Source organism: Telopea speciosissima, chromosome 7 (genome assembly GCF_018873765.1).
Source record: "Telopea speciosissima isolate NSW1024214 ecotype Mountain lineage chromosome 7, Tspe_v1, whole genome shotgun sequence".
In the NCBI taxonomy this organism is placed as follows: Eukaryota; Viridiplantae; Streptophyta; class Magnoliopsida; order Proteales; family Proteaceae; genus Telopea; species Telopea speciosissima.
Genome location: NC_057922.1, coordinates 19,034,440 through 19,061,580, shown reverse-complemented (window position 1 = coordinate 19,061,580; position 27,141 = coordinate 19,034,440). Strand labels below are relative to the sequence as shown.

The following is a 27,141-nucleotide window of genomic DNA, read 5'->3' as shown; positions in this document are numbered from 1 at the left end:
GGGTGCTTTTTTCTTTTTTTACAATTTGAAGATTTAAATATGTTCATTAAGCCTAAAACAAGCGTCTCTTAAAGTATGGAACCAACTATGGCCATTTGCCCACCGAAAACCAAAAAAACGCATTGTCTCACTGAGATCTCGAGAATCTCAACCTAGTCAAGACACCTCCTCGAGACGAGTTTTTGAACCTTGCAGAGGAGGAGAAATACCCAGCAGGGGAACCATTAATGAGGACAGAAAAATGGGGGGAGGAGTAACAAGAGTGGATCCAGCAGATAAAGATAGGAGGAAGGACATCTTAGTCAGGACAATACAGAGGAAGTTCCAACGGAGAGAGTCGAAGGGTTTGTGAATGTCAATTTTCATCAAGACTGCAGGGGGTGGGATTTCCTATCAAAACCATGAACAATTTTTGAACATAGGAGAATGTTGTTAGAAACGCTCCTACTCGAAATGAAGGCCGATTGGTTAGGGCTAAGTGGCTAACCAAGGAAGAGATAACCAACTAGAGACGGTCAGCCAAGATTTTGGCTAGGAATTTGTAGAGGAAATTACAATGAGAGATGGGTCTAAGTCAGACATAGAGGAGGCACAAGGTGGGTCTTGGGGATAATACAAAGCAATAACATAAATCAGCGTAAACTCGTGAAATGTCAAAAACTGATATAATATAAGACATGCTGTCACAAGGCCACAAGACAAAGCCTAGGCATCCAAGGCAGACGTCTTTCTTGCATCAAACAAGGCATGTTGTCTCCTTGGACCTGAAAAGGAGACTAGACGCATAGGTGCACGCCTAAGTGACGCCTTGACAACTGTGATCATGAGCATATCTATGTGTATCAAAGCATATCTAACGTCTCTTCAATACGTTTGAGACGTCTTTTAAACCAGCTTTCCAATACACTAGTCGATACCGATACTTGACAATTTGGCAAACAATGAGGTAACTCAGCAACTCAATTCCCATAAGAAAGAAACTAGGGCAGACATTGCCCATCTGATAGACCAGGTTGATCACCTCACCACTAGTGTTGACAACCACAACACAATTGTTACTTTTCTTCAGACCCTTATGGCATCCCTAAAAGCTTTCATTGATAAGCTGGCACCTTCTGATAAAGGAAAGAGTCTGCTTCAATTTGGGGATTCCTCCAATTCCATTCCACAAAACTCTTACTTTCCTCACAGGATCACAGCCAACCTCCGCCAACAATTTACATTCTGCTAGAAGACTTGAAGATCTTATTTTATTTTGTTACTATTCTGTTAGTAGTACTTAGTTACTAAATCTATTAGTTTCTATTTTAGTTATTCTTGCATGTGGCTGAACTATAAAGCCTAAGTAGTTTCTAATTTTAGTTACCTTCTATTTTAGTTAGGTTTTAGTAGTTTTTATTTCCTTACTTTCTATTTTCAGTTAGTTTCTATTTTAGAAAGTTTCTATTTTTATTGTAAGCTTGCCTAAGCTATTAATAGGCCCCTATTGTAAGGAAGGAACAGAATTTGTGGCCAAGCTTGCCATCGATTATAGGAGAATTCCATGTTTCAACAGCTGGGATTGCAAGGTACAAAAACTCAGGTCTTGGTAACAACTCGGCCCTTGGAAAAACCGAGTGGAGTCGAGAACTTGCCGAGTTGGTGCATTTTTTTTTCCGACTCGAAGCCTCAACTTGGTGACTTTTAGACCTAGTTTGGGTCTGAAACTTGGTATTCAGTCTATTTTAGGCCATTTAAACACAATGGCACTATCAGATTTTGCAAAAACAAAGTCCAAATCTGAGTTTCAATTCAGACCATAGGTTGGTAGGCGATGACGTACCTAAATACCCTACTCTACACATAATTTAGTAATAGAAAGCATGCAAAACATTCAATTAATAGGTAAACAACTTAAATAAGAATTAGAAATGTTAAAGTGATACATCAAACTGTTTAACAGTGTTACGACTATCATCCCATAAAATGACTTTGAATCAAGTATTCAGTCCCCGCTAGTGTCACATAGTCTTCCCATGACATAGTGTTGTTGTAATATTGCATATAGTGCTCCACAACAAGCATATAAGAGTTTTGTCGAGTTAGGTAAGTAAATACATAGTAGATGGGTCATTTCCATGGGTCAACCCAAGATCTCGACCTGAGATTCGAGATCTCGCCGAGATATGTCGAGATCTGTCGACTTAGGTAAGTAAATACATAGTAGAAGGGTCATTTCCATGGGTCAACCCGAGATCTCGACGAGATATTGCACTTTTATGTACCGTATGCCATCTCGTCTCGGTTTCTCAGAAAACCGAGAGGATGAGAAACCGAGACGAGAGCCGAGATCTCGCCGAGTCAAGACGAGTTTTAGAACTATGTGGGATTGCTGTGGGTGAGAGACCCATTCCCCTACCCCCCCCCCCTTCTCTCTATCTTCTCCTCTTTTATTACCCTGCTCGATCTCTGTTTAACTGCTGTTGCCTGTGACTGTTGCTGCTACTGGAGAATATCATTCAAAGGCTGTTGTGATCCCTTTTCACTTCTGAGTATTGCTGATGTTTTTATCTTCTTCTCCTTTCTTTTTATCCTTTATGTTCTCCATTCATATGTAATAAAAAACAACAATAAAAAAAAAAGAGTTTTAGTTATTTAATTTGTTCCTTATAGTGTTGATCCTGGCTGCAATCGATCTCCCGTTGGTTTCCCTGGTTCGAGGACAGCTTCTGCACTACCCACACTACCTGCAAATCCCCAGTCCAAAACCTTGGTAAAACTGAGAGTTTCGAACGGAAATTCAAACCTGTTTCTCTCTTCTGCCAGATCTTATTTCTGCGCTTTCCCTTTAATTCTTTAGTTGATTTATAGGGTTGCCTTTAGTTCGATTCAAGAGGTCCAAGGGTTGTGAACCACCACCTCAGGTTGATTGATGATCAAACGAGGGAGTTCTCTCATCCAGACCAACTCCCATTCTTCTGCCTCTTGTTCTGGTCGAGAGGTTGAAGACAACGTCTAGTCTTATTTACAACTAAAGGGCAAATTCCCTTACCCAAGAGAAAAAAAACCCTCATTTCTGAACTTCAATTCTATTTCATCCCGACTTCACTTTAAATACCAGAAAATCCCTTCTTTTGAAATTTTATTTACAGTTTGACCCTATTATTTGTTTCTTTCACTCTCAAGGGCCTAAATTGTTTTTGAATTTAAAAAATTGCCGTTCTCCCTATTACTTGAGTTTCTATCACTTGGATGGGCCCATAGCAACCCAAAAGCAGGGTTTTGGAACCCGGGGTTGCATCAAACTCTTGGGAATGATAACCCCTTGTTTGCTCGAACCCCTCTCACATCATTAGGAGATCATCCTGGGATCCTCCATATACTTCCCCACACCTTTGGACCTCATCTGAGCTGCCCTCTGTCATATCCTCAGGTCCCCCCCCCCTGGTAGAGGTGACAAAGGAAAACCTCTCAATCTGGCAAGTTCAGTCTGAAATCTGCTTCGAATCTCATTAGAGTTCGTGGTGATTCTGTCATCTGCCACAAATTGGTTTGGTTCCCAAGCTTCATTCCCCGACATGGCGACATAGTTTCACCCTTTGGCATGCGCTCGCAACTCTCTCCCTACCCAGGCTTTCTTCATAAGCAGACACATCCCTACATCCCTGTTTCCCCTTGCTGCATTTTGTGCTGGTCCGGTCTTGAGGATTTTGATCACTTGTTCTTCAAATGCCCTTTCTCCTCGAAGATCTGGTCTTGGATTCTTGCTCGTTGCTGGCCCGTTCACCGGAGGATCCTCCCTTTTTATCGGGAATGGATTTGGGTGGATATGACTTTTGGAGGCTCTTCTTTTCGTGACCACCTGGGTAAACTCGCATTTGGTGCTGCTATTCATCAAATTTGGCTTAAGAGAAATATTAGAAGATGGACAACCAAATCCAGATCTTTCAATCAGATTTGGGATTCCATCTTCTTTGAAATCAAAAGCAAGCTATCGGCAATCCCTCTGTGTCACTCAGGATCTCCCCGCGTCAGTCACATTGTTTCTTCTTGGAACTTTGCCTCCTAGGGTTGTATCTTCTTGTTTTCTTCTTGGCCTATCCCTTTTGGGTTGTAATTTTGTTGTCTCTTAGCTCCTTTTGAGCTCTCTTTGTATCCCCTCCGGCGGATTTTCTCTTTGGTAAATGCATTTTAAATTACCCAAAAAAAAATCTCATGAATATAGGCGAAGACCAAATGAATTATGTGCGTCACAGTGTGTATAAAATTTCCACAGGCAAACACCTCCACAATGAACATATCCAATAATGGTAGCCAATTTTCCCTGCACAATGACCCCCTGATACCCTTCACTGATCACATAAGACATAGTAGCTCTCAAGGAAAGAAGCCCCACTTTCAATGACTCACCCTCTCAGCCACCCAAGTTCAACTTCACAGTACGCACATGGGTCCTCACACAGCAAAACTCTCCATTCTAGTTAGATCTGGCTGTTGGATCCCAATCATATCTGGACACTACTGCTTACTGGGCCACCCTAGTCGTAATGCTCTGAATGATTACCTGAACTGGAAATTTTGAACCTCTAGAGGTCTTGCATTCCTCTCCTCCCATAAGCACCACAGACAATGCTAAGCAAGTAGCAGTACAAAGGAACAAGGACTAAAAGGAGCACACGGCCAAAGCCACATTAGCTCAACTATAACCCTGGGAAAAACCCAATCCATCCAAAACTTCCTCAAGGAATCCAAATTTGATGCACTTTCAGTTTGCACCTGCACTTTTCAGTTTGTACCTTCCTTAGTTTGATAACCAAAAACAAAATGAAAGAAAATAAAAGAGCTAGCATATTTCACTTTCTACTTTGTATAATTGTCTTGTTTTGATAATGGTGGTATATGATTCAAAATCATACAAGTAAAGTATATATAAGGTTTCTTATGTAGTCACCATGGTTAACACTGCCTCAATTCTAATATACTGCTGCCAGTTGTAGGCTTGTAGCAAGATGGCCATTTTCAACGAATTTTCAACAAACAATAGTTAAGAAATATGTACAAGTGTCCCCATGATCTCTGTTGAACGGAATAAATAGAACACTTATTAACCTTGGATTCTTTCTTTTGAAAGTTTATGAAAACTAAACTCACATATGTACATATGTATTTTCAGAAAAGCACGTAATCAAAGGCTTGTTTTAGGTAAGCTAAAAAAAATAGGGGAAAGAAGGCAATATAAGTTAACAGTAACAGCTCATGAATTCGGATATTACAATTACAAAGCATAGCCTAGATAAACAAATCTATTTGCTTATCTAAAACTAATCAAATCTATATGTCCAAGCAGCAATTATCTCCAATAAAAAATGAAGCCGAAGACTGAAGTTTCATAATATTGTATTCTTTTACACTCCTCTTTAGTTTTTCAACTCAGTAGTCAGTATTTCACTGTTTTTCGCCATACCCGATCAACAGTCACATAATTATATGCACGCACGAGAGGGAGCGGAAGAAAGACACATTAGTCATCCATGGAAAGTAAGGATATCAACATATAGTTATAACATGATATATAGAAAATAACTTTCTGTATACATTTACAGCTTAAACTTAATGGAGAAAAACCTTCTATACTCACGTTTTCCCTTGGTTGAATGCATAGACTGCCTATTCTTTAGATGAAAGATAAATTCACGCAGTCGAGACATAATTTCTTTTCTAATGTTACCAACCCTATCCTTTTGAAATGGAATTGCACTCTTTTGAGGCTCCCAATAATAAGATCGCAACCAATCAAGTGCCTGAAATTGTCAAGAGAAAAGAATCCAAAATAATGGTGATAGTAAGTTTTACCCTATTCCACAACAAAGAAATATTCGAAAAGTTCAAATGAGTTTAAGTATATAAGACAAATTATAGAGATGACAAAGAAAAGAGGTGGTCCCATAACTATGGGCATCCTATTTCTTAGGTAGAAAGCTAATCTAGAGATTTAGCAAGGACAGTAGAAAAGTTGTAGTGATTAGTCATTACAGGCATAGTTCAAAATCTCGTTTTGTTTCGGTCGAAATTTCGAATATTTCGAGTATTTTGGTTGAGTCGAAACGAAATATAACATCGAATTGAAAAAATGCAATATTTTGGAAATTTCTATTTCGGGAATTTCAGAAATCTTGATAATTTCAGTCTAAAAAATGCACTGTTTTCGTTGAAATTTCGGTTATTTCGACATTTGACACCCACAAATCGCCAAGCAAAACTCATAGAAAAAATACAAAATTTTGGTATCTTGGAAATTTCGGTCTGGCCAAAATGGCCTTCCAAAACGAGATATAATATTATGGTTCATAGTTGTCATGGCATCATATTGGTGGAGATGGGTGCATATCGACCAACGATATGGGTGAATCAAGAATGTCAACCAATATGGCCTCCATGGATGCCATACCACGACATATGGCCATATTGGGAGATATTCTTGTATTAGATTATAAAAAATAAGTTTTTGACAATTACTTTTTTTTAACCGTTTAAGAGTTAATGCTTTTTCCTTAATGTGTATTGGAGGTGTAACTTTTCAAGTTACACCTGCAATATACACTAACATAAAAAAGCATTAAACACTACTATACTATACCCTAACTTTTCCCTAAGTTGGGAAAAATAGAAATCAAAAACAGAAAGTCTTCTTCGGCTCAACACTTCGACGGCGACGGTGATGCAGTTCTTCGAACCCCTCTTCAGCGACTCTCAGCCTCCATGATTTCATATACACTAATGGATATTACACTTAAACCATAGTAGTACACTTTCATGTTGATTTTTTATGTTATAGGATATATATTATAGCACACTAAATGACATTAAAAATAGGGAAAATAAAAAATAAAACATGGTCGCCATGATCACCATGGCAATTGCCATGGCGGACGACTTGTCGACATATCGATTAGACACCCCTCCACCGACTTGGATTGCCATGACAACGTGACAACTATGCTATGGTTACAGGAGAAGACCGGTTCTGCACCCAGGTCTATGGTACAAGCCACCAGAAACAATCTATCTTCACAAGTGCAAAAGAAAGCTAATGCAATTGAATTCCTAGATAATGTTTATGCAAACTAGATCAACTAGTCTTCAACAAGGTCACTTGAAAAATATGAAAAATTGCATTGAATGTTAAATAGGGCATTGACTTCGAAAGTATTGACTATAGACTATAGAGAATTAAATACTGTTGAAACAGTTTTGCTGCATGAAGGGTTCTTATTTCCCAAAGCAATCTGATGCAGATCAAATCGATGGAAGATGATCTTCTGGTAGTGGGTTTCAGATCTAAATATCAGAGAAGGAAGGTGGAGATCAATAGGAAGAAAATATAGAGAAGTGAAGAAGAGGGAACCTGTTAGCAATGGTGCCTCAAGAATGAGGGAGAAGACAGTCATTTGGGGGGGGGGAGAGAAGAAAGATAGAAAAGATAATGGGAAGAGAGAAAGGTGAAAACGGGGAGGGAAAGAGGGAGAAGAGAGAGCAGATCGTGGAGAGGGTAGAGGAGAAAGACAACCAGGGGAAGAAAGGCGGGAGAGAGAGATAACAATCTCTTCAAACAACTAATTCAATTCATTACTCAAAACGTGGGTGAGGCCTAGCCTCTTACATGTATTGATAAAATAGAAAAAGACATAAAATAGAAGACTAACCAACCAAAGACAAACAGTAAAATAATAAAAGAAATAACAATCTAAAGTTCTAAACTGAATCTAATCACCTCTTCCAGCCATAAGCTAAAAAGGAGAGTCCTAATTTGACTCAAAGACTAATTAAAAAAAGAAACAGAGACCAACTAAAAAAGAAATTTCTCCCTATTGAAGACTTAAAAGGGAGGACTCCTAAACTGAATAAATAACTGAGATGAACTTCAAAACAACTTAAAAAAACTATCCTATCTATCTAGCCTACATTATTAAAATATATTCAAGTTACAAAGTACAAAGCAAAGGCCCAAAATAAAAAAATTAAACCACATCCAATAGTGGTGATCATGCTACATTACAATCAGAAATAGAAGGCAGACACTTAGATCTAGAGTTGAAAGTGAGGTATGCATAGTTTGAAATTTCAGTCGAAATACCAAAATTTCGACAGTTTATCACGGTTTCAACACTAGTCAAACGAAACCACCGTTGACTTGATAATTTACAAGGGTTCGGTCAAAATTTCAGCAAAAGGACTGAAATGGTCAAAATTTTGCTCATAATGGTCGAAATCATAGTTGTCAAGACGGCAAAGTGACCCAAGGCGTTGGAGGGGTGTCTAAGCGCTTAGGCGACAAAGCGCCCCAAGTGTTATTTTTTATTTCCCCCTTTTCTAACATTATTTAGTATTCTACAATATATACCTTATATCATCAAAAATCAACATTAAACCTCCTCAAGTCATAAAAAATCAACATTAAGCCACATTAAGTCACATCAAATCCTCAAAAATCAATATTAAGCCACAGCAAATCATCAAAAATCAACATAGAACTAGAAGACAACAGAACTGAAGAAGCAAGCTATTGGAAGTTTGAAACAATCAAACATGCATTTGGTTTATACTAGCCTCACATTTGGTTTATACTGTTCTTAGAAAATATGATCTTATCTATGAGTAATTAAATTGTTCTCGATTTAGATTTTAGAGAAATGTTCTTGTTCTTTAAGAAGTTTGACTAGTCAAATGATTTTATTTTTAAATGAGACTTTTAGTATTAGGTAGAGCACAAAACCAGCTTTCCAACAAATCCAATATTGCTTAAATCTGATTTATATTGAAGAAGTTATGTTTCGGTCAAACCCTATTTGGTATGCACGAATGCTGTCAAAATTGCTCTGAATGAAAATATTTTTTTAGATATCAAAACAAATGAATATTTTACCGCACTTTTGGTTTTTAGAAATGTTTTTCCATATTAAGATTAATAGAATTTTTAGATTTGAGAAAAACCCCAATATTAGAAAGTTGAAAATTTTACCCATCACCGAAAATCTAGTTTTTGTTCTTGAACTGGGGGTTGACTTTTTATCCTTTTGGAATTTGACTTTTTAACTATTTTTATTGGATTCAAATAGGGGGTATTTGCTTATTTATGAATAATAACTTAAGTAGATGAAATACCAAATATAAAAACATTTACTTAAATGATATTTGGCATAATTAAGGGCCAATACCGGGTTCGATACCAAAAAAAACTAGTGCAAGGCGCCTTGCAATAAGGTGGAGGTCGCCTAAGCCCCAACAAAACCGCTTGGACGCCTAGGCCCCACCGCCTTCACAACTATGGTCGAAATGATCAAAATTGTGTAATGCTTTCCAATCTTGTAGTTGTTCATTCTTGTTGTATATTTCAATCTTTTATTGAATGTTGTATGTTATAGGCCTAAATTATGTGTAGGATAGCCTATATCAGGGAAAGGATACAGTAAGCAATGAAGTAAACAAGCAACCTAGGGTATGAAGCCAAACTACCACTTTGGGGGAGGGGGGGTTTCCACTCTAATGATTCAAACATGTGTAAACAAGCTTAAATAGGAACTACAAGAAGTTTCGAGAGGGGGGGGGGGGATTCCATCATTCGGCCACCGAAATGGCAATTTCAAGTTGACTTGCGAAATGGACCAAATTTCGAGTGCATTTCACAGATCTCACTGGTATATTTTGGGATCAAAACCGAAATTTGGAACCTTGGAGGTATGTTAGTCTGAAGGATTCAAAGAAGACTTTGAATGATAGAAGGGTACTACTTGTGTTAGTTTTGCAAGATTTCAAGACCTATAATCATACTCATGTTATTAGATGCAATCTGAGGAAAATAGCCTTCAATATCAATCCTAATGAGTATTTTCTGATCATAATTTTTATCATTGTATAAAGGACCTTGGACTCTTATCCCATAAGCTCCAAGCTCAAGCAGTTCATGGTTCTAGAAAGAATCAAGAAGCAAGAACAACGATTATGACCAGGATCTTTTAGGAATAGATCGAAGAGAGCAGGGGCTGAAGAGATAACAATAAGATAAAACTAGACATCTTTCAATCCAATGGTCAGATCATCCATAAATTTAGCTAGAGTATAGTAACAGTTAAGAGCTATACAACAACAACAACAATAACAACAGCTACAACTCAGCCTTATCCCAACTAAATCGGGTCAGCTACATGGATCCGCCAATCAGCTCTATTCGAGGTCATATTTGATACAATGCTTAAGCAATACATGTCTTTCTCACCACTTCTCCTAAGGACATTTTATACGATGCTTAAGCAATGCATGTCTTTCTCACCACTTCTCCTAAGGTCATTTTGGGTCTGCCCCTCGCTCCAGCAGTTCCTTCAATCTGAATCAAATCACTCCACTGTACTGGAGCATCCAAAGGCCTCCATTGAACATGGCCATGCCACCTCAAACGATTTTCTCGTAGTTTATCATGTATCAGAGCTACTCCCAAATCAGCTCTAATATGATCATTCCTTACTTTATCCTTCCTAGCTTTGCCACTCATCCATCTCAACATCCTCATCTTTGCTACACTAGTTTATCTATATGATGCTTCTTAACTGCCCAACATTCCGCACCATATATCATAGCCGATCGTATAACTATCCTATAAAATTTTCCTTTAAGTTTTAAGGAGTACGCCGATCACACACCACTCCGCCACTCCGGATGTACCTCCCCACTTCATCCATCCTATTTTAATTTTATGTGAAACATCATCCTCTATATCACCTTTTTTATATGATTGAGCCCAGATTCCTAAAATAATCACTCTGTGGAATCTCCCTCTCATTAATTTTCACCACCTCATTATCCGCCCTAGTGTAACCAAAGTAGCACACCATATACTCCGTCTTAGTTCTACTTCTTTTTAAAACCTTTTGATTCCAAGGTTGACCTCCATAACTCTAACTTGGCATTAATCCCTGCTTTTGTCTCATCCACCAAAACAATATCATCAGCATAACGTATACACCCTTTAAATGTGGTTATGGGCATTGGTGCAACGGTAAGGTTGCTCCATTGTGACCAAGTGGTTGTGGGTTTGAGTCTGGAAGCAGCCTCTCTGTGAAAGCAAGGGTAAGGCTGCGTACATTATGACCCTCCCTAGACCCCACAGTGGCGGGAGTCTCGTGAACTAGTACACCCTTTAAAAAGCATACACCAAGGAGCCTCATCTTGTATGCCTCTAGTTAAATCATCCATGAAGAGCACAAACAAATAAGGGCTTAAGGCTGATCCTTGTCGTAACCCAGTTCTAATTGGGAATTCACTACCTTGACTTACCCCTAGTTCTTACGCTAGTCACCACTCCATCATACATATCTTTAATTATGTCCACATATTTACATGACACCCTTCTTTTCTCTAGTATATGCCCAGATTAACTCTCTAGGGACTTTGTTGTAGGCTTTTTCTAGGTTAATAAAGACCAGATGGAGATCCTTTTTGTTGTCTCTAAATCTTTCCATAAGTCTCCTAAGTAAGAAAATAGCTTCCATCATGGATCTTCTTGGCATAAAACCAAATTGGTTCTCCTAAATAGTAGTTTCCTTTCTTATACGGGTTTCAATAACCCTCTCCCATATCTTCATCGTATGACTCATTAGTTTTATGCCTTTATAGTTATTGCAGCTATGAATATCACCTTTATTTGGTAAATTGGGACCACAATGCTTCTCCTCCATACTTTGGCATTTTCTTTGTGGTCATAATCCTGTCAAACAGCTTGGTTAGCCAAGATAAACCATAGATTCCTAAGCTCTTCCACACTTCTACAAGTACCCAGTCTGAACCTGGTGCTTTGCCTACTTTCGTCTTTCTTAAAGCTTCTTTTACTTCAGACACCCTAATTTTGCATATATATATGTCATGTGGTGTCAAGATGAGTAATGCAGCCTTTCAGGGCCCTATTAATCGAAAAGTTTTCATTAAATAAGCTACAAAAATACTCTTTCCATCTCTTCTTAATGTCCTCATCCCTTACTAGTACCCATCATCGCTTTTAATACATCTAACATGGTCGAAATCCCTACTCTTCTATAGATAGGTTTTTCCCCTTCTATGTTTAGATTATTATTGAGACCTTCATATTTCTTCGCCTTTGCTTTCCCCACAATCTTCTTAGCTTCGTTTCTGGCAAATTTATACCTTTTCAGATCCTCCTCTTCTTTAGTCCTTTGCCAAAATCATGGCCAGATTGAACTCCGATTATCAGTCTGTTAAGAGTCAACTGCTTGTTAGGGAGAAAATTCCTTCACTTAATGAGTCCTTTGCCCACCTTCAGTGGATAGTCACTCCTTCTCGAGCTGATACCTCCCCTAAAGACATCTCTGCCTTCATTGCTAGAAGTGACTGTGATGCAGCCCCAAGTAGGAAGAAGAAGAAGAAGAAGAAGAAGAAGAAGTCCTGAACTTAGGATTTAATTAGGGAGCCAAAGGTTAGGTTTATTTTGCTTGCATTTTCCATACTTAGTTTATTTTCTGTTTTTTAAATTGAACCGGTTTAAATTGGTTGCTTCCAATTGGTTCAGTTGGTCTGATTTAAGTGAAGTGCTCCTATTGGCTAATAGGTTCTTAAATCCTATTGGCTAGTAAAGAATCTTCTTTTAAATCAGTAGTTTTAAGTTAGAATCTTTTAAGTTAAGTTAATAGGGGTAATTAAGTCTTTTCAGGGTTTTTAAGTTATTAGCTTTGTTTAATTAGGTCCCTTCCGCGATTTTAAGTGAGGAGGTAATTAATTTGTATTAGGATTTAGCATACAGCCATATTATAAATAAGATAAATCGTGGAGGCTCCCCCACAATTGAATTTTAGAAAAAAAAGACTGTTTGCTGGCTGCCGATTGCTGCTCCTGCTCCTTGGAGTGTTGCCTTGTGGATCTATCAAGGAAGAAGGACAGGTGGACTTCCTGTGACTCCTTACGCCGTGACGGCTGGGAGGTTCTCTCTTTGTGGAGGTGGTTTCATCCTTCATTGATCAAGCTGCTGCCGGTGGAATCCTGTGGTAAGTTTGAATTCAAATTCTGTTTTCCATTCCTTCTCCTTCCCCATTCGATCCCCCTTTAATTTCTGTTTTAATTTCATAAACCCTAGTTCAATCTAAGTTCTGTCCAGCCCGATCCCCTCACCCAATTCCTCTCAGATTTCAGGCATATCATCCCTATCCCAGCCCCTATACTCGATCCTAGTTTGAACCCAATCTGATCATCTAAAACCCAACTTCAAACCCCCATCCATACCCTAAATTTCACCCTAGAACCTGAAACCTAACACCCAAACCCGAACCCTAATTCTGCAGGAATTTTAAACTCATCCAAATCTCAATATTTTTATAACAAAATAATCCCCTAGACCTGCTGATCATTACCATATATCACATTCACCCCTAACCCTAGCCTAAACCCTAAATTTGCCCTAAACAGCCCCAAATCTGCCCCAAACAGCAGACTCGATCAGAACTTGATTTTACTTGGCTTCTAGTAGGGCCTTACCCTATCTAGAACTACATTAGACCGAGGTTCCAACTTCTTTGGGAGAGGTCGTGGTTGTGGTGGACGTATAGGTGGACAGCAAGGTGATCGACCCAGCAGATAGTATTCCTTTTGTGGTAAGCTAAATCGTATTGTTGATACATGTTAGGCTAAACATAGTCAACCAAAATGGACTCCACCATTAGCCAATGCTTTGAATATACCCAACGTGAAATATCTGATTTTTGTTCTCTCAAGGTACGATACATCAAACTAGTTGATCTTATACTCCTCAACAGAATGGTGTTGCTAAATGGAAAAACTGGCACTTGCTTGAGGTTACCCACTCCATAATGTTTCATATGCATGTTCCCAAATCCTTTTGGAGTGATGAAGTTCTTACTGCTTGTTATTTGATAAATTGCATGCCATTTGTTAAGTGTGTATGTCTCGGTTGGGGGTCCATGGGTGTCCATGGACCTCTATACCGTGGGGTTAAGTCTAAGTAGTTGCTAGTGATTCTTTATATTTCCTATTGTAAGTAGACTAGGCTTGGTAGGACTCTTATTTCTGGTTTACTTTATCTTGTAATTAAGTATTTGACTCTTAGTAGGTTACTACTAAGAGTCCATCTATATATTTTGCTGCCTACGATAGGAAGGATTATCTCTGTATCATCTAGATCCAGTATTGTTTCAGTTTTAATGATGATGATGATGATGATGATAATCACATTAATAGGGGCTTATAAGGCTATGAAATGTAATCCGAGGCGATGTTTTGCCCATACAGAGAGAGAGAGAGAGAGAGTCATGAAATAAATTGAAATCAATTGGAATAGAAGTTGTGAAACAACTCCCCAGCTATTTCAAGATTTCTATTTAACTTGATTTCAATTTCTGAAATTAAAGTGCAAAAATCATACCAAACAGCCTGATGAATTAAAATAGCTCCCTGAAATTGAAATCGACATACACCCAAAGGGAGCCCAAGTAGCATTTAGCTGTTGTTATTTCTGCTTTGAGTCTCCTAGGGAAGTACTGAAAACAGCTATTTATGCTGTTAATTAGTCAAATACTAAAGCTCAAGGGATGAGTCTCTTAGGCAGTTTGTTATTGACTTCCTCCAGTCCCTACGAGTCAATTCTCAAGTAAAGTCCAATGTATCTGTTAAAAGATTCATGCTAATGAAGAAATCAATGTCCTTAAATTACAAAATCTCTTTTATGTGTGTGTGGTTCACAAAATCTAAGGGTAGGAAGTCCCTTCAGGCTGTGAAAGTGAATCCAGCCCCCCTGGATGACCATTAATCCCATGCAAGACCCATACACTGTTACTGCTCAGGACAGCAACATCCCTGCAGAATAGGGTATATGTGTTTATCATACCCTGTCCTGCATCGAACTCCCATGAGTTTAAGATGTGAAATTAGTTATCAAGAGTAGCTTAGGTGTTCAGAATTGAAATATAACAAGGTAAAATCCCACACTTCCTCAAGAGTACAAAATCCAAATGTATAGAAGGGCCTTTTTATGAGTACCAATTTATTCAACTGAAGCTACCGAGGCAAACGAGGTTCAAGAGGAAAGAAACCAACCACATACAAAATGGGAAAAACCAAAAGGATTACAGCAGCAAACAAAGACACAAACCAACACAAGGCTTTTGACTCCTTCAACCATGGAGATGAATTCGGAGATAAAGTAAATAATAATAGTGGTGCAGAAAAATTCAATTTAATAATATGGTGCGATGTGAATATGGTGAGTCCCATGTGATTTTCTCCTCTATTTTCATAATTAATTGCCATAATGGTTTGGACATCAAGGATCTAAACAAAGCATTTTCTGACATTGCTTACAGATATTTCTTAGGAAACAACTTCCATACAGAAGGATGAACAGGTGATCTAATCAAAACCCTTGAGCTTGAGATCAGTTCTTGATGTAGATCAAAGCATGAAGAAGAACAGGACCAAAACACTGTTCACGTTACTGTTCATGGAACATTGTTCATGTGAACAGTGATGTGGACCCATATGCCTTGCATGTAGAAGGAAATCCAAGGAATATTTGAGATTCTGTGGGCCCTGTCGAAGATAGCAAGACAAGGGAGATTTTATTGCTGATTTAGTTAATTACTATTTACTTAAGTTTCTATTTTGTTTACTTTCTATTTTAGCATCCATGTTTGTTTAGAAGGCCGAATTCTATAAAGCCTTACTAGTTTCTATTTTCAGTTTATAGAAGGTAGACTAATGCAGACCAAAGAGATGATCTGCTACGGTGGGCTTCACAGAGAGAAACAATAGAAGAATGAGAAGGAGCCAAGGAGAGGGAGGGAGGAGGGCTCACACATACTCACACAGAGGTTCACAAATAAACCTCATTAATCAAATCTTCAAGTCTGATTCTTCTACCGTAGTACATCAATTTAAAGGAAAATACCCTTACATAAAATAGAAACTAACCAAAAGGAAACTACCTAATAAGCTCCTACGTAATCTACTCATGAAATAAAATAAACTAAAACAAATATTGCATCCTAAACTAAACTACCAGCCCTTGCCAGACCAGAAAACAGGTTTAGGACCTGTCTTTGGTTTGGGCCTCTAAAGCAGGTCATGTTGGTCCAACCAGGCTAAGGCAACTGCATCATAGACTTTCCATTTTATGTAATTGCTTGGGAAACAAGCTATTAGTTTCCCCCATTGCTGTAATTTTTATTTTTAGAAAATTTAAGCTATATAATGTAATGGACCTACTGGTGCTCCCCCACGATTTTAATGAAGATAAACGACTTGTGCTTTCTGCAATGACAACCTGTGAGATGCTGTCAGGTGAGAGACCTTGGGTGTGATACCTAAGGCTGAGATACACATATCCTTCTTCTACAATCAATCCACAGTTACTCCCCTTTCTGAATTTTATTTTCTGGGCACATCTGAGACCATCTGAGCTTCAGTAGAGTTGCTATTTTCATCTACTGAAGTTCCCCTTGAACACCCAAAAGCACCTGCGGTTCTGGTTTTCTCCTTGAAACCTGCTGATACTTCGAGACCATAGATCTCAGCAACCACCCATCCACCTGGGGTGATATTTGGTGGACCAAAACTGCACCTTGGAAGCTATACTTGGCCAGGAGATTGACCTCTTGTGAGGTCAGGTTTGTGAGAGATAAAAAATCTCCACTTTTGTGCCCTAAATCAAGAATTGGTGCATCTCCTAATCTGTCCAACAGATTTGCATGAAACTTGGAGGTCTGAATCCATCCATATTCTCCTACCCTTAATGGTATTATCTCTCCATTTTCTCTTCTCTTTCTGTTTCAGTTAATTTCAGACTTATTTTCCTAATTTTGAACCACTAGAGGTGTTCTGCGATAGGGAATTATAGGCTGCTGCCTGTTGCCTATTTTGCTGGGGATATTTATTGTAAGAGTTGGGGAGTATTGGGAGTTCTAAGGCTTGTCATAACCTGCTGTAATTGCTACTGAGTTCATATTTACATATTGTTCCCAACTCTGAAATCAGTACCTACATTGGGTTGTATTGTGATCATGTTTGGGGTTAGGATAGTTGCATCCTAGCTCTACATTAGTTCTTAATTAATTTAAACCTCAAAAATTCAAACAAGGACTAGAAAGACTTTGAAATGTAAGAAGACATTGTCTTAATTTTAAAAGCACTGCTGTTTGAACACTAAGTAGGTCTGTGATAGTGCATCACAGATATGTTCAGAGGTTTGCAACCTACTTATGGGTAGTAGGAACAAATATATACATAAAGAGGAAGAAAAAACTCAAACAAATAGAACTGATCACCAAATAACATGGTTTACCTTCATAGAGGCAAGACGAACCAGCTGAAGTGAGGGGAGATCACGATGAGAACCCTCTACAAAAATTCAAATGAGATCATAGAATATATCAAGAGTCGTTAGCACCAAGGTTAAGGTAAAGAAAATTCATTGACAACCAAAAAGACACACAGTCACACACGCAGATTGAGAGAGCATAAGAATAAAGTACATCAGTACATCTACTGACCATGGCGAATGTCGATCAGCATACGAGGAATACCAATTGCATCAGCCGCTTCAGCAATCGAAACCTCTTTTCTTTTACGTGTTTTCTCAATGACACCATTCACAAGCCTTCGAGGGGGAGAAAAAAGACATACATAAGATGTCATATACTTAAGTGTGTTCTTTCCATCAAATTCTTCATTAGTGCAACATATGGTCATCCCCATAGGTATATTAAATACAAGCAAATTGGCAATTATACATTCACCCAAAAAACATTGGCAATTATAGTCAATGTGTAATCTAGAGATAGGAGGAGAACAATCATATTCTAGCATAAATTAGAACCATATTAACCTCAAACATATTGTGGAAGTCAAGTAAATCAAAAAAAAAAAAAAAAATGTAAGAAATTCAGCTTTGAACTTTACCAGGATTAAGACGGGATACCTTTAAATTTCACAGATATTTTGCTTTAAAAATTAGAAGGTTCTATACAAATAGCATCTGGAAAATTGATACAGTTCGAACAAGGCGGCCAGCAGCAAACCAGGCCATCAAACTGGACCATGAATAGATTAATAGGCTTAATTTTGAGTGCCCCATGGGATATATGGGCCATGAACTTGATATTTTTGGGTTTACTATTGTAATGGGCCACTTCTATTAGGGATTTAAGTCATATAAAGGATTAAGTAGTTAGTTTCTATTTAGTAATGTTTAAGAATAGCTTCTATTTTGAAGAGAGACTTAAGTTGTAAAGAATTCTCCCTTTCATATATAGGGGTTTACTATTTGCTAATTTCATTGAAGCAATAAATAGAGAGTAGGGGATCACACCCACAACCACTGATTTGAGAAACAATTTAGCCTTGAGCTTGTAAGTTCTATGAGAGACGGAGCATGGTTTTGTGGGATTCAAAACCGCTCTACTGTGGGAATTCTTCTATCTTCCATCCTTTTCTTCTTCTTTTCTCCTTCCTTGTTGGTTGAGGTACTGATATTGTTTCTGTTTCCAATCAGTTAAAAATCACACATACCATTGAATCTGACTTCTATGTGTATTGTTGTTTCTGAAGTCCCAGGATCAGTCAGTTTTGTTCTCAACTGAAATGATTTCAGCTCACTGATGTTCTGTTCTGAACTCCTGTGCTGGTGCTAAGTGCTAACGCAGTGTTTTGACTCCAGTTGCTATTTCTGAATCTCATGATCAGTCAGTTTTGTTCTCAACTGAACTATTGAATTTTCAGTCATTGATGTTCTGTTCTGAACTCCCTGTGCTGATGCTAATGCAGGGTTTCACTCCAGTTGCTGATACTGATCTACTTTCAATTTCCGTAATCTGCTTCTATTTTCAGTTTAGTTTCTAATTTCATCAGTTGTTATTTTCTATCAAGCTTTAGTTTCTAATTCCAGCATCAATTTCTATTCTTTGGAAGTTTCTATTTGTTTAGTTTCTGATTTCTGAGACTTATGGCTAATTTCAACTGCTTTCTAAATCTGTTTTTAGGAAACTTTCTATTTTCATATCAGTGCCTTAATTCCAAATCCAGCACACCAGGTTTTGAGGGTTTGTTCACCACCTTATCTGTGACACTGGACCGGAGTTCTGTCCTAATTAGGTTGACCTACTGTGAGTCTGTGAGATATAGAAAACCTCTTAATTCAATAATTCTGGTTCAACATAGGTGAGAAGCCTTGATCATTTCCCTCTTATTCTTTCCCCTCCTCTTCTATCTTTTCTTTCCTTAGTTTCTATTTGCTAAGCACCTCTCCAATGGCAAAAATGGATTGACCAACCCACCTCTTAAATATCCTTTATCTAGAAAGGTATTATTTGGTACAGAGAGACTTTCAGGCAGAACTTGGGCATCACTTTGGTTGGGCAATGACAAGCTGATTCGCTTCTGGGATGATGTTTGGCCGTGCCACTCTTCTCAGAGATGCATGCCAGAATATCTATCAATTCACAAGTTTCTCATGAGTCATGACCTCAAAGTTATATTTCAACACTGCTACAAGGTCTGATCAGTGAGGCATCAATCCACCTATACAACCCTGTTACTGTTGTTGTTTGATCGCTTGAAGAGGTGTTCCATTGATCCATTAACAGGAGTTAAGATTGAAGTCTTCATCTATCCCTGCAGCACTGCCTGTTGGGCTTCTACTGCAGCAAGTTATAAACCCTCTTAACTCTTGATCTGTCCAATAGTTTTGCTTGGTGTTTTAAAAGCAAAGTCTCACCTTGGATCCTTCCCTCGATACCAATTTCAGCCACGTCTAGTGGCAGGATCTGCTGTGGTCTGTAAGTTACCATTTTCTTCCATAGTTTCTAATTTCATTCATCAGCTGTTGCACCACCTTCCAGCCATCAGAGTTTGGTGATTCTTTGAAATGCCACGATACACACTACCCCTTCCATCGACAGGAATTGTGTCCCCATCTGTTGCTTCCATCGGCTGGTTGCTGCAGGTTTATTATTTTAGTAAGTAGTTGCTATTTTTTGTTTGGGCTTGTAATTTGTGATCTGATAATCAGTTGGCTGTGATAATTTAGGGTTCTTGTATTGTGTCAAAAACCTATTACCGATGTCAGTTTGAAGATATTCTACCCTAGGATTTGTGAGTTATACAGAGTTACTAATTCTGTATAGCAAGTTGCTATTTACATTGATCTGCAGTAATTGTTGGTAACATCTTTGGGGGGTACAATATTGTCGTTGTATCCTTGTTGTTGACCAAATTTTACGTCTAATAATAGACAGTCCTTCTTGTGGGTGGGGAATTTATTTACTGTTTAGTGAGCATAGCCCCATTAAAAATTAGAAGAAAAAAAAAATTAAATAAGTCCACGGCATGCTGAAACCTGGGGTGAATCTTGTAACAACAACAAAATATTAAAGGAAAAATTTAGCACCCTCCCAAACATAAAGCTTCATCCCACCTCTTTCTAATTTTTTTTTAATAGTGATTTTGTACTATTGTTTTACATAGAAATCTATACGAATTCATTCTATGATAATCATGTTGGTGAAGGCTCTGACATTTTTATTCAAGCCATAAAAATATTAAATTTCATCATCAGCCAGTAAATTTTTTATATAGTAAGTGTCATCCTAATCAGGCCATGTAAGGATAAAAATTCAGAGACAAAAGAGTGTACATGTGTTAAGTATCAAAAACCCATAAGGTATACAAGAATGATAAAAGGCACCCCAATGCACAAGGCTCCCACTACTGCAAGGGTCTGAGAGGGGCAAATGTATTCAGGAATGATATTCACCAAAAATACCTCACCTCATGATAGCCATGCAATATAGCATAGCCAGCATTTCCTCTGATTCCAAAACATCATTAGCGCGACCCTCCCTGCAACCAACCAAGACAAAAATGAAAAATAGCAATCAAGCTGCAATCAATTTGGACTATCATCATAATGTTAGTTAAAGAGCTTTTTTCTTTCTAATTTTGTTAAACACTCCCATCATCACCCAAAGACACATCTAGAAGATTACATAAAAACCCATATTTATTGTAGGAAAGAATGCCAGAAAATTCAAACAAAATGTTAATAATGCCAATTGCATCCACAATGGCTATTACATTTTTCAATAGTGCTGTTTTCATGATAATAAAAGAGGGCATTAAGATACATAGAGAAAGAGTGCAAACCCAAAGTTACAGATAATGATAATTAGAAGAAAAAAAAATGAACTAGAAATGACAAAAGATGGGTACCCAAAAAAGGGATCTTTCTGCTGAATTTCAACTATAGAGGCCATAACATCAATCGCAACGGGAAGACAACCTCTGCTTCGCCACGCGGATATCTGAAACCACACACAAATTAGTGTTCAAATTCAAAGTTACTACATTCCTTAACGAAGGGTTTTTGTGCATTACTCTTCTAAGAGCTGCGTCAATCGAGTCTGGAGAAGACGAGAAAAGAGATTCTCTGACAAAGTCCCATTCATCCCAGCTTAACCATGGAACCAGCTTGTAACTGCAGGACTTGTCATCTTCCCCTTCTTTTTTCTGCTGAAACCCTAGGAAAGACTCCATGAATTAAGTTGAACACTGTAAAGCAGAAACCTAGCTTCAGTAAACTTGTTTTGTGCCAGGAGGCTGTGTACAGCGGTGCAACTGAATGGATGAAAATTTTCAAAATAAGGGATGCCAACTATGCATTGCCATTGGATATCATTGGTCTACATCACAATTGGAATTGGAGCCACGCGACAGGGAAAACGGGATATATTGGTATTTCTATTTTATTATTTTTATTTATTGGTCTATCACTCTATCCTATGGATTTTCATCCTCTCAAATGCGGTGAACTGTCCAATGCACCACACTTGAGAATCCAACCGTAAAACATGGACAGCGGTGTCTTTTTATCCTTTCAAGTGTATTGCCATTGGATATCATTTGACAGAATTTTTTTTTTCAACAATATAGACAAGACTGAATGATAGTATATCATTTCTGTGCACCTCCTACGTGAAACAAAATGCATACTCCCATATCCCTAAAGAGAGTAATCCTCTCAAAAGAGAATTGTAAGGGAAGGCATATTCAGAGGTGGCCCAGATCTTCTCATCAGACATACACTTCAACAACATTTGTATCAAGGCCTTTCCTGAATTCAGATAATAGTACATAAAGGAGTTATAATCATAACAGTCTCTGGATTTACTGAATCCTAAGTCTAGGACGATATTCTAAAAACCCATAGGGCAAATAACATCCCAGTATACAAGCAATAATCTCAAAACCCATAGGCCAAACAAAAATCTCAGTATACACGCAATACTTTGAAAACCAATAGACCAAAAAACTATTTGATTGATTATACAAGCAATCTCAATATTACGTTTACAAGCAATAATCAGTATACAAGAATCTTAATTTAAAAAAACATCTGATCTTTCTATATCGCATAGGCCAAACAATTGAAAGCCAAACATAATTTACAGAAACCGCACAACCAGAAACAGGAAGGGAAATTCAGGGAAATAGAAAGAAAAGGAAATAAAAAATGGTGAGTCTGGAGAACACAAGTTGCTATTTGAGTTGCAGATGTAGATGAACGCATAGCTGCAATGGACTCTGAACGGAAAAGGAAAAAAATAAGTAAACGGCTGAAGGGTAAGGTTATGCTCGATTAGAGATTTAATCTATATGGTTCTAGGGTTTGGGATTGAAAACTCAAACCAATAATGGACTTGCAGACAAGCGAATAGAGTGGGAGATGAAGAAGACACACACACACACAGAGGAACGTTATAGAGAGAGAGAGAGAGAGAGAGAGAGAGAGAGAGAAAGAGAGGGAGGTGGAGGATGAAGGCCGTGGCCGAAGAGTACCTGGGTTCTTGCGTTTGCCTCCTGGTTCGTGTGTCTCAGTCCAGAGAGAAAAGTGTGCAAGAGTCGAGTTGAGTAGAGGCCAATATATTCGAGGGAGTTTTGATTTTCCAGGATGTTTTCGTTCGCGCAAATTTGTTCATGAGCAGCAAAAGCCAAATAAAAAAAAAAAAAAACTGCTATTCGTTGAGCACTTCTTGGACCAGAACTTCAGTGTGAGTAAAAGAACACGGACCGGCGTGTCAAACGGTATTCTACTAATCTCGAAGAACAAAAAAACTCAATGACATCGTTTCCGATAAGTGTTACCAAACGCAGCTTTAAACAAACCATGTTGTCATGTGATCTAAGTAGGATTTTCGAAGTGCATCGCAAAATTTCTGTTCAACCAACTATGTGGGTCACATGGCAAGTTCATAACATTCTATAATTTACAAAAATGTCTTACTATTTTTCAATATTTATTTTCTTTTTCTTTTACATTACCCAAACAATAAGAAAATCCTATTTTATAGGATAATTTTCTTTTTCCACCTTTTTACATGGAAACAAATCTATACTAAATTGGTGGGACTTTGGATAGAATAGAGCAGGATTTTGAAGTGCCACATCAACAAACAAAATATTTAATGATGTTTCTTGTGCTTTTGTAAGTTCACCACCCCAGGTTAACCAAACAAGATCGAGGTAGGATTTTGAAATGCCACATCAACATTTTCCCATCCAAATTCTCCCACCCCACCTAGGTACCCTCTGAACAAACAAGGCCTAAATCACTGAAACCTAAAAAGATGTTAAAGTTCACAAAGAAGAACTTCAAAAACAACAATCTCCACTTCGATCAATAACACGAAAAGGAAAGAAAAAAAAAATCACAAATGTTCCAGTCAAAGACAGTGTCAAAAAGATATTTGGGATAATTACATGATTAGCTACTTTTGGGTTTTCATTTACAAAACTGTCAACTCTATGTTTGAGTTAACAAAAATAGACAAAAACAAGTTAAGGTTTACAAATCTGGACAAAATAGTGCATCTCCCTCCCAAAATTACTTTTTTAGATATTTTTACCCCTGCCATTGCCTTCTCGCCCAGGCATCTTCCATTCCCTGCAACCCCACCCCTGTCCCTGCCACCGCCATTCTCTACTACCCCAAACCCGCCCCTCCCTTCCCTTTCCTGTGATTACCCAGGATGCCTGGGCGAGAAGGCAATTGCAGGGTTAAAAATGTCTAAAAAAGTAAGTGAGGGAGGGAGAGACACTATTTTGTCCAGTTTTGTAAACCTTAACTTGTTTTTGTCTATTTTTGTTAACTCAAAGATAGAGTGGACAATTTTGTAATGAAAACCCAAAAGTAGCTAATCATGTAATTTTTCCAAGATATTTCCTTCTTCCAAGTTAGCAGTGAAAAATTATGGTTGTGTTTGGTAGCGTAAATTTGTTGATGCATGTACCAATTATGGTGGTGCTTCCATGGAAAAACTGTCGATTCGTTATCGTCCCAAATTAACTGTTTGGTTACCCTAATTCCATGACCTGAATCATTCTGAATAACTGTTTGATTGCCATGATTTTGGTACATGAACCTTCTTGAATAATTGTTTGGTTTCTCTAAGTCTATCAGTTGGATTCATGCCATTTCTACCTGAATAATTGTTTGATTTACCATGTGTCTATCAATTGGGACACCTCTCCCTATGATGTCAATTAGTCAAATCTCTATTATGTTGTCAATCAATACACATTGCTCCCAACGTTTACTAGTTATTGGAGAATTTCAATGTGGGAGGAAACATTATGACGAGAATGAGATGATTGGGGAATGTTCTTCATTAAAATGGGTTTGTGATGGGAATTAATGGAAACATGATTGTTAAATGATCATCTAAATTATCGAATCTATGGATCTATTCCCTCTTTTTTTTTTTATTTCACCTTCTATTTGTTATTTAACAAACAAAAAAAAAAAGCATTTTGGTCAAGCCCCTTACTACAAGTAGAATTGGGATGAATATATATTCATCTAGAAATGATGTGGTGGGTTCAATCAGAAAAATGTTTTTTCCTAGCGTGTCTCTTTGTGATATTTGGAACGAATTGTGATGAGCCCAAATTCTCACCAACCAATTAGGGGCCGCCACGTGTCCAAATCCAATAAGGAAGACCGGTTCAGGACAAGAACCCAAAGATGAAGAATCAAGTAAGGATTTGACCCAACCCAGCATGGGCACCTCGGGCGCGGATCATGGGCGCGGACCCGGACTTGGGCATGACGTCCCCGGCACACGTCGTGCCCACACATGTCAACTCCAAGCACAAGCTCCCTCAGATCGCCATCAACAAGACAACGTTGCCAAGGACTCTAGGCCACTGCCTATCGAGTCACGTGGAGTGAAAGGACTCATACACCATGAACTCCATCTACCATGTAGATGAGTCTATCCATCAAGATTACTAAGGCCACTCGTACACTACGTCCCACAGGAAGTCAACTTCCAAAGACACCACGTCTCTAAGGAAGGCAACTACCTAGTCTACCAAGGACACTACATCTCCTGGGAAGACAACTATCAAGTCTATCAAGGACACTACATCTCTCGGGAAGACAACCAATCAAGATAAGCCCTGCTACTCAGGGACTCTATCACGTACGGCAAACACTTTACATCAACTGGGACTCTCCACCCCGCCATACACTGCTATAAAAGACAAGGTACACAACCCCATAGTGGACATCTTAACTCATATTGAATACGACTATTCATCTGTTTACTCAGAGAGATCTAACTTAGGCATCGGAGAGTCTTAGGCCGGAACCACACCCGTTCTCTTTCGTCACCCAGGGTCTTTTGCAGGTTACGGCACTCGAAGGACCGCTGAGCGATTTCTTGACGCAACAGCACACAACCCCATAGGGGACATCTTAACTCATATTGAATACGACTATTCATCTGTTTGCTCAGAGATATCTAACTTAGGCATCGCAAAGTCCTAGGCCAGAACCACACCGGTTCTCCTTTGTCACCCAGGGTCTTTTGCAGGTTACGGCACTCGAAGGATCGCTGAGCGATTTCTTGATGCAACAGATTGGCGCCATCTGTGGGAATGACGCTAGCCATCACCTTTACTAGCTTGTTTCCATACTTGTTCAACCATGGCACGCAGGAAGACCGCTCCCTCCACCAACAATGCCCCGAGGGAGGGAAACAGATCACCTCCTCCAGAGAGTTCACATCAGGGTCAATGACCATGTCTTTCATGAGGAGGAGATCCCAGAGAATCAACAGGTCGAGGCAGCCAACCTCAACCCCGAAGCAGTCGCTGAAGGTGCGGAGCCAGTACTTGATCCCAATGCCCCAACCACTGTGGGTCAGATTAACGACCTGCAGCGTTAGATCCTCGACGACTAATGACTCTTCTGTGAATACCTCAGGCAGAAGGCGGTCACCCATCGTCGTAGGCAGGAGCAGAGGCGGGAGCAAAACCTTAGGAGATCACCTCCCAGGGGTGATAGGTCCGAGAGGCACACTAGGCAATCGGAAGAACTCTCCCAACATCCAAGGAGAACGGCAGACCTCCCAGCACAGTCGGACCGGGGGAGAACACCATCACACCAATCCGTGGTACTTGACCCTAAAGGGTCCATTCGGAGGTCGGTGTTTGATGGTCGACTAGAAGGAAGTCATGTACCAGAGCGAAGCCAGACTTACCGTAAAGGAAGCCCCTCGCGGTCAAGACAAGATTCATCATGACGTGACCCTTCACCATCTCGCCAACAGTCGAGATGGGAGGGGACTTTCAGGAGAGGACGTGAACGAGCTCGCAGCGAACGACCAGTTAGACGTGAAGGGCAAACGCAGGATGAAGAGCTAGACAAGAGACTCTGAGAGTTGGACGAAAGGCTGGAAGGGTTGAAGAACCAAACCAAGGGTGAGACACACTCGATCCCTGGACAACACCCCTTCTCATAAGAGATCATGTCAGCCTCACTGCCATCCAGGTTCAGGTTATCTACCTTTGAACTCTACAGTGGTACCACCGACCCTAATGACCACATCAACTACTTCAATGGCATGATGACACTATATGGTGGATTGGATGTGGTGTCCTATCGAGCATTCCCTGCATCCCTCAAGGGTGTGGCGACCTCATGGTTTTCCAGACTATGACCACGGTTGATCGGATCGTTAGCAAAGCTATGTGAACAGTTCGTGACCCGCTTCTAGAGCAGCGTCAAACAGAAGAAGACCACGGTCAATTTGATGA

At 39.0% G+C, this 27,141-nt stretch overlaps 1 protein-coding gene across 1 annotated transcript in view; it reads right to left on the bottom strand.

Moving 5' to 3' along the window:
- Window positions 1–21,640, bottom strand: part of LOC122669497 — a 34,404-nt gene extending 12,764 nt beyond the window's left edge. The window contains exons 1-6 of the mRNA XM_043866268.1: window positions 21,418–21,640; window positions 21,253–21,344; window positions 20,812–20,883; window positions 17,538–17,644; window positions 17,330–17,385; window positions 5,618–5,780 (exon numbers count right to left, since the gene is read on the bottom strand). Of these exons, the coding sequence (XP_043722203.1) occupies window positions 5,618–5,780; window positions 17,330–17,385; window positions 17,538–17,644; window positions 20,812–20,883; window positions 21,253–21,344; window positions 21,418–21,576 (649 nt within the window). The 5' untranslated portion in view covers window positions 21,577–21,640. The remainder of the gene's footprint in view (window positions 1–5,617; window positions 5,781–17,329; window positions 17,386–17,537; window positions 17,645–20,811; window positions 20,884–21,252; window positions 21,345–21,417) is intronic.
- Window positions 21,641–27,141: the final 5,501 nt, after the last annotated feature.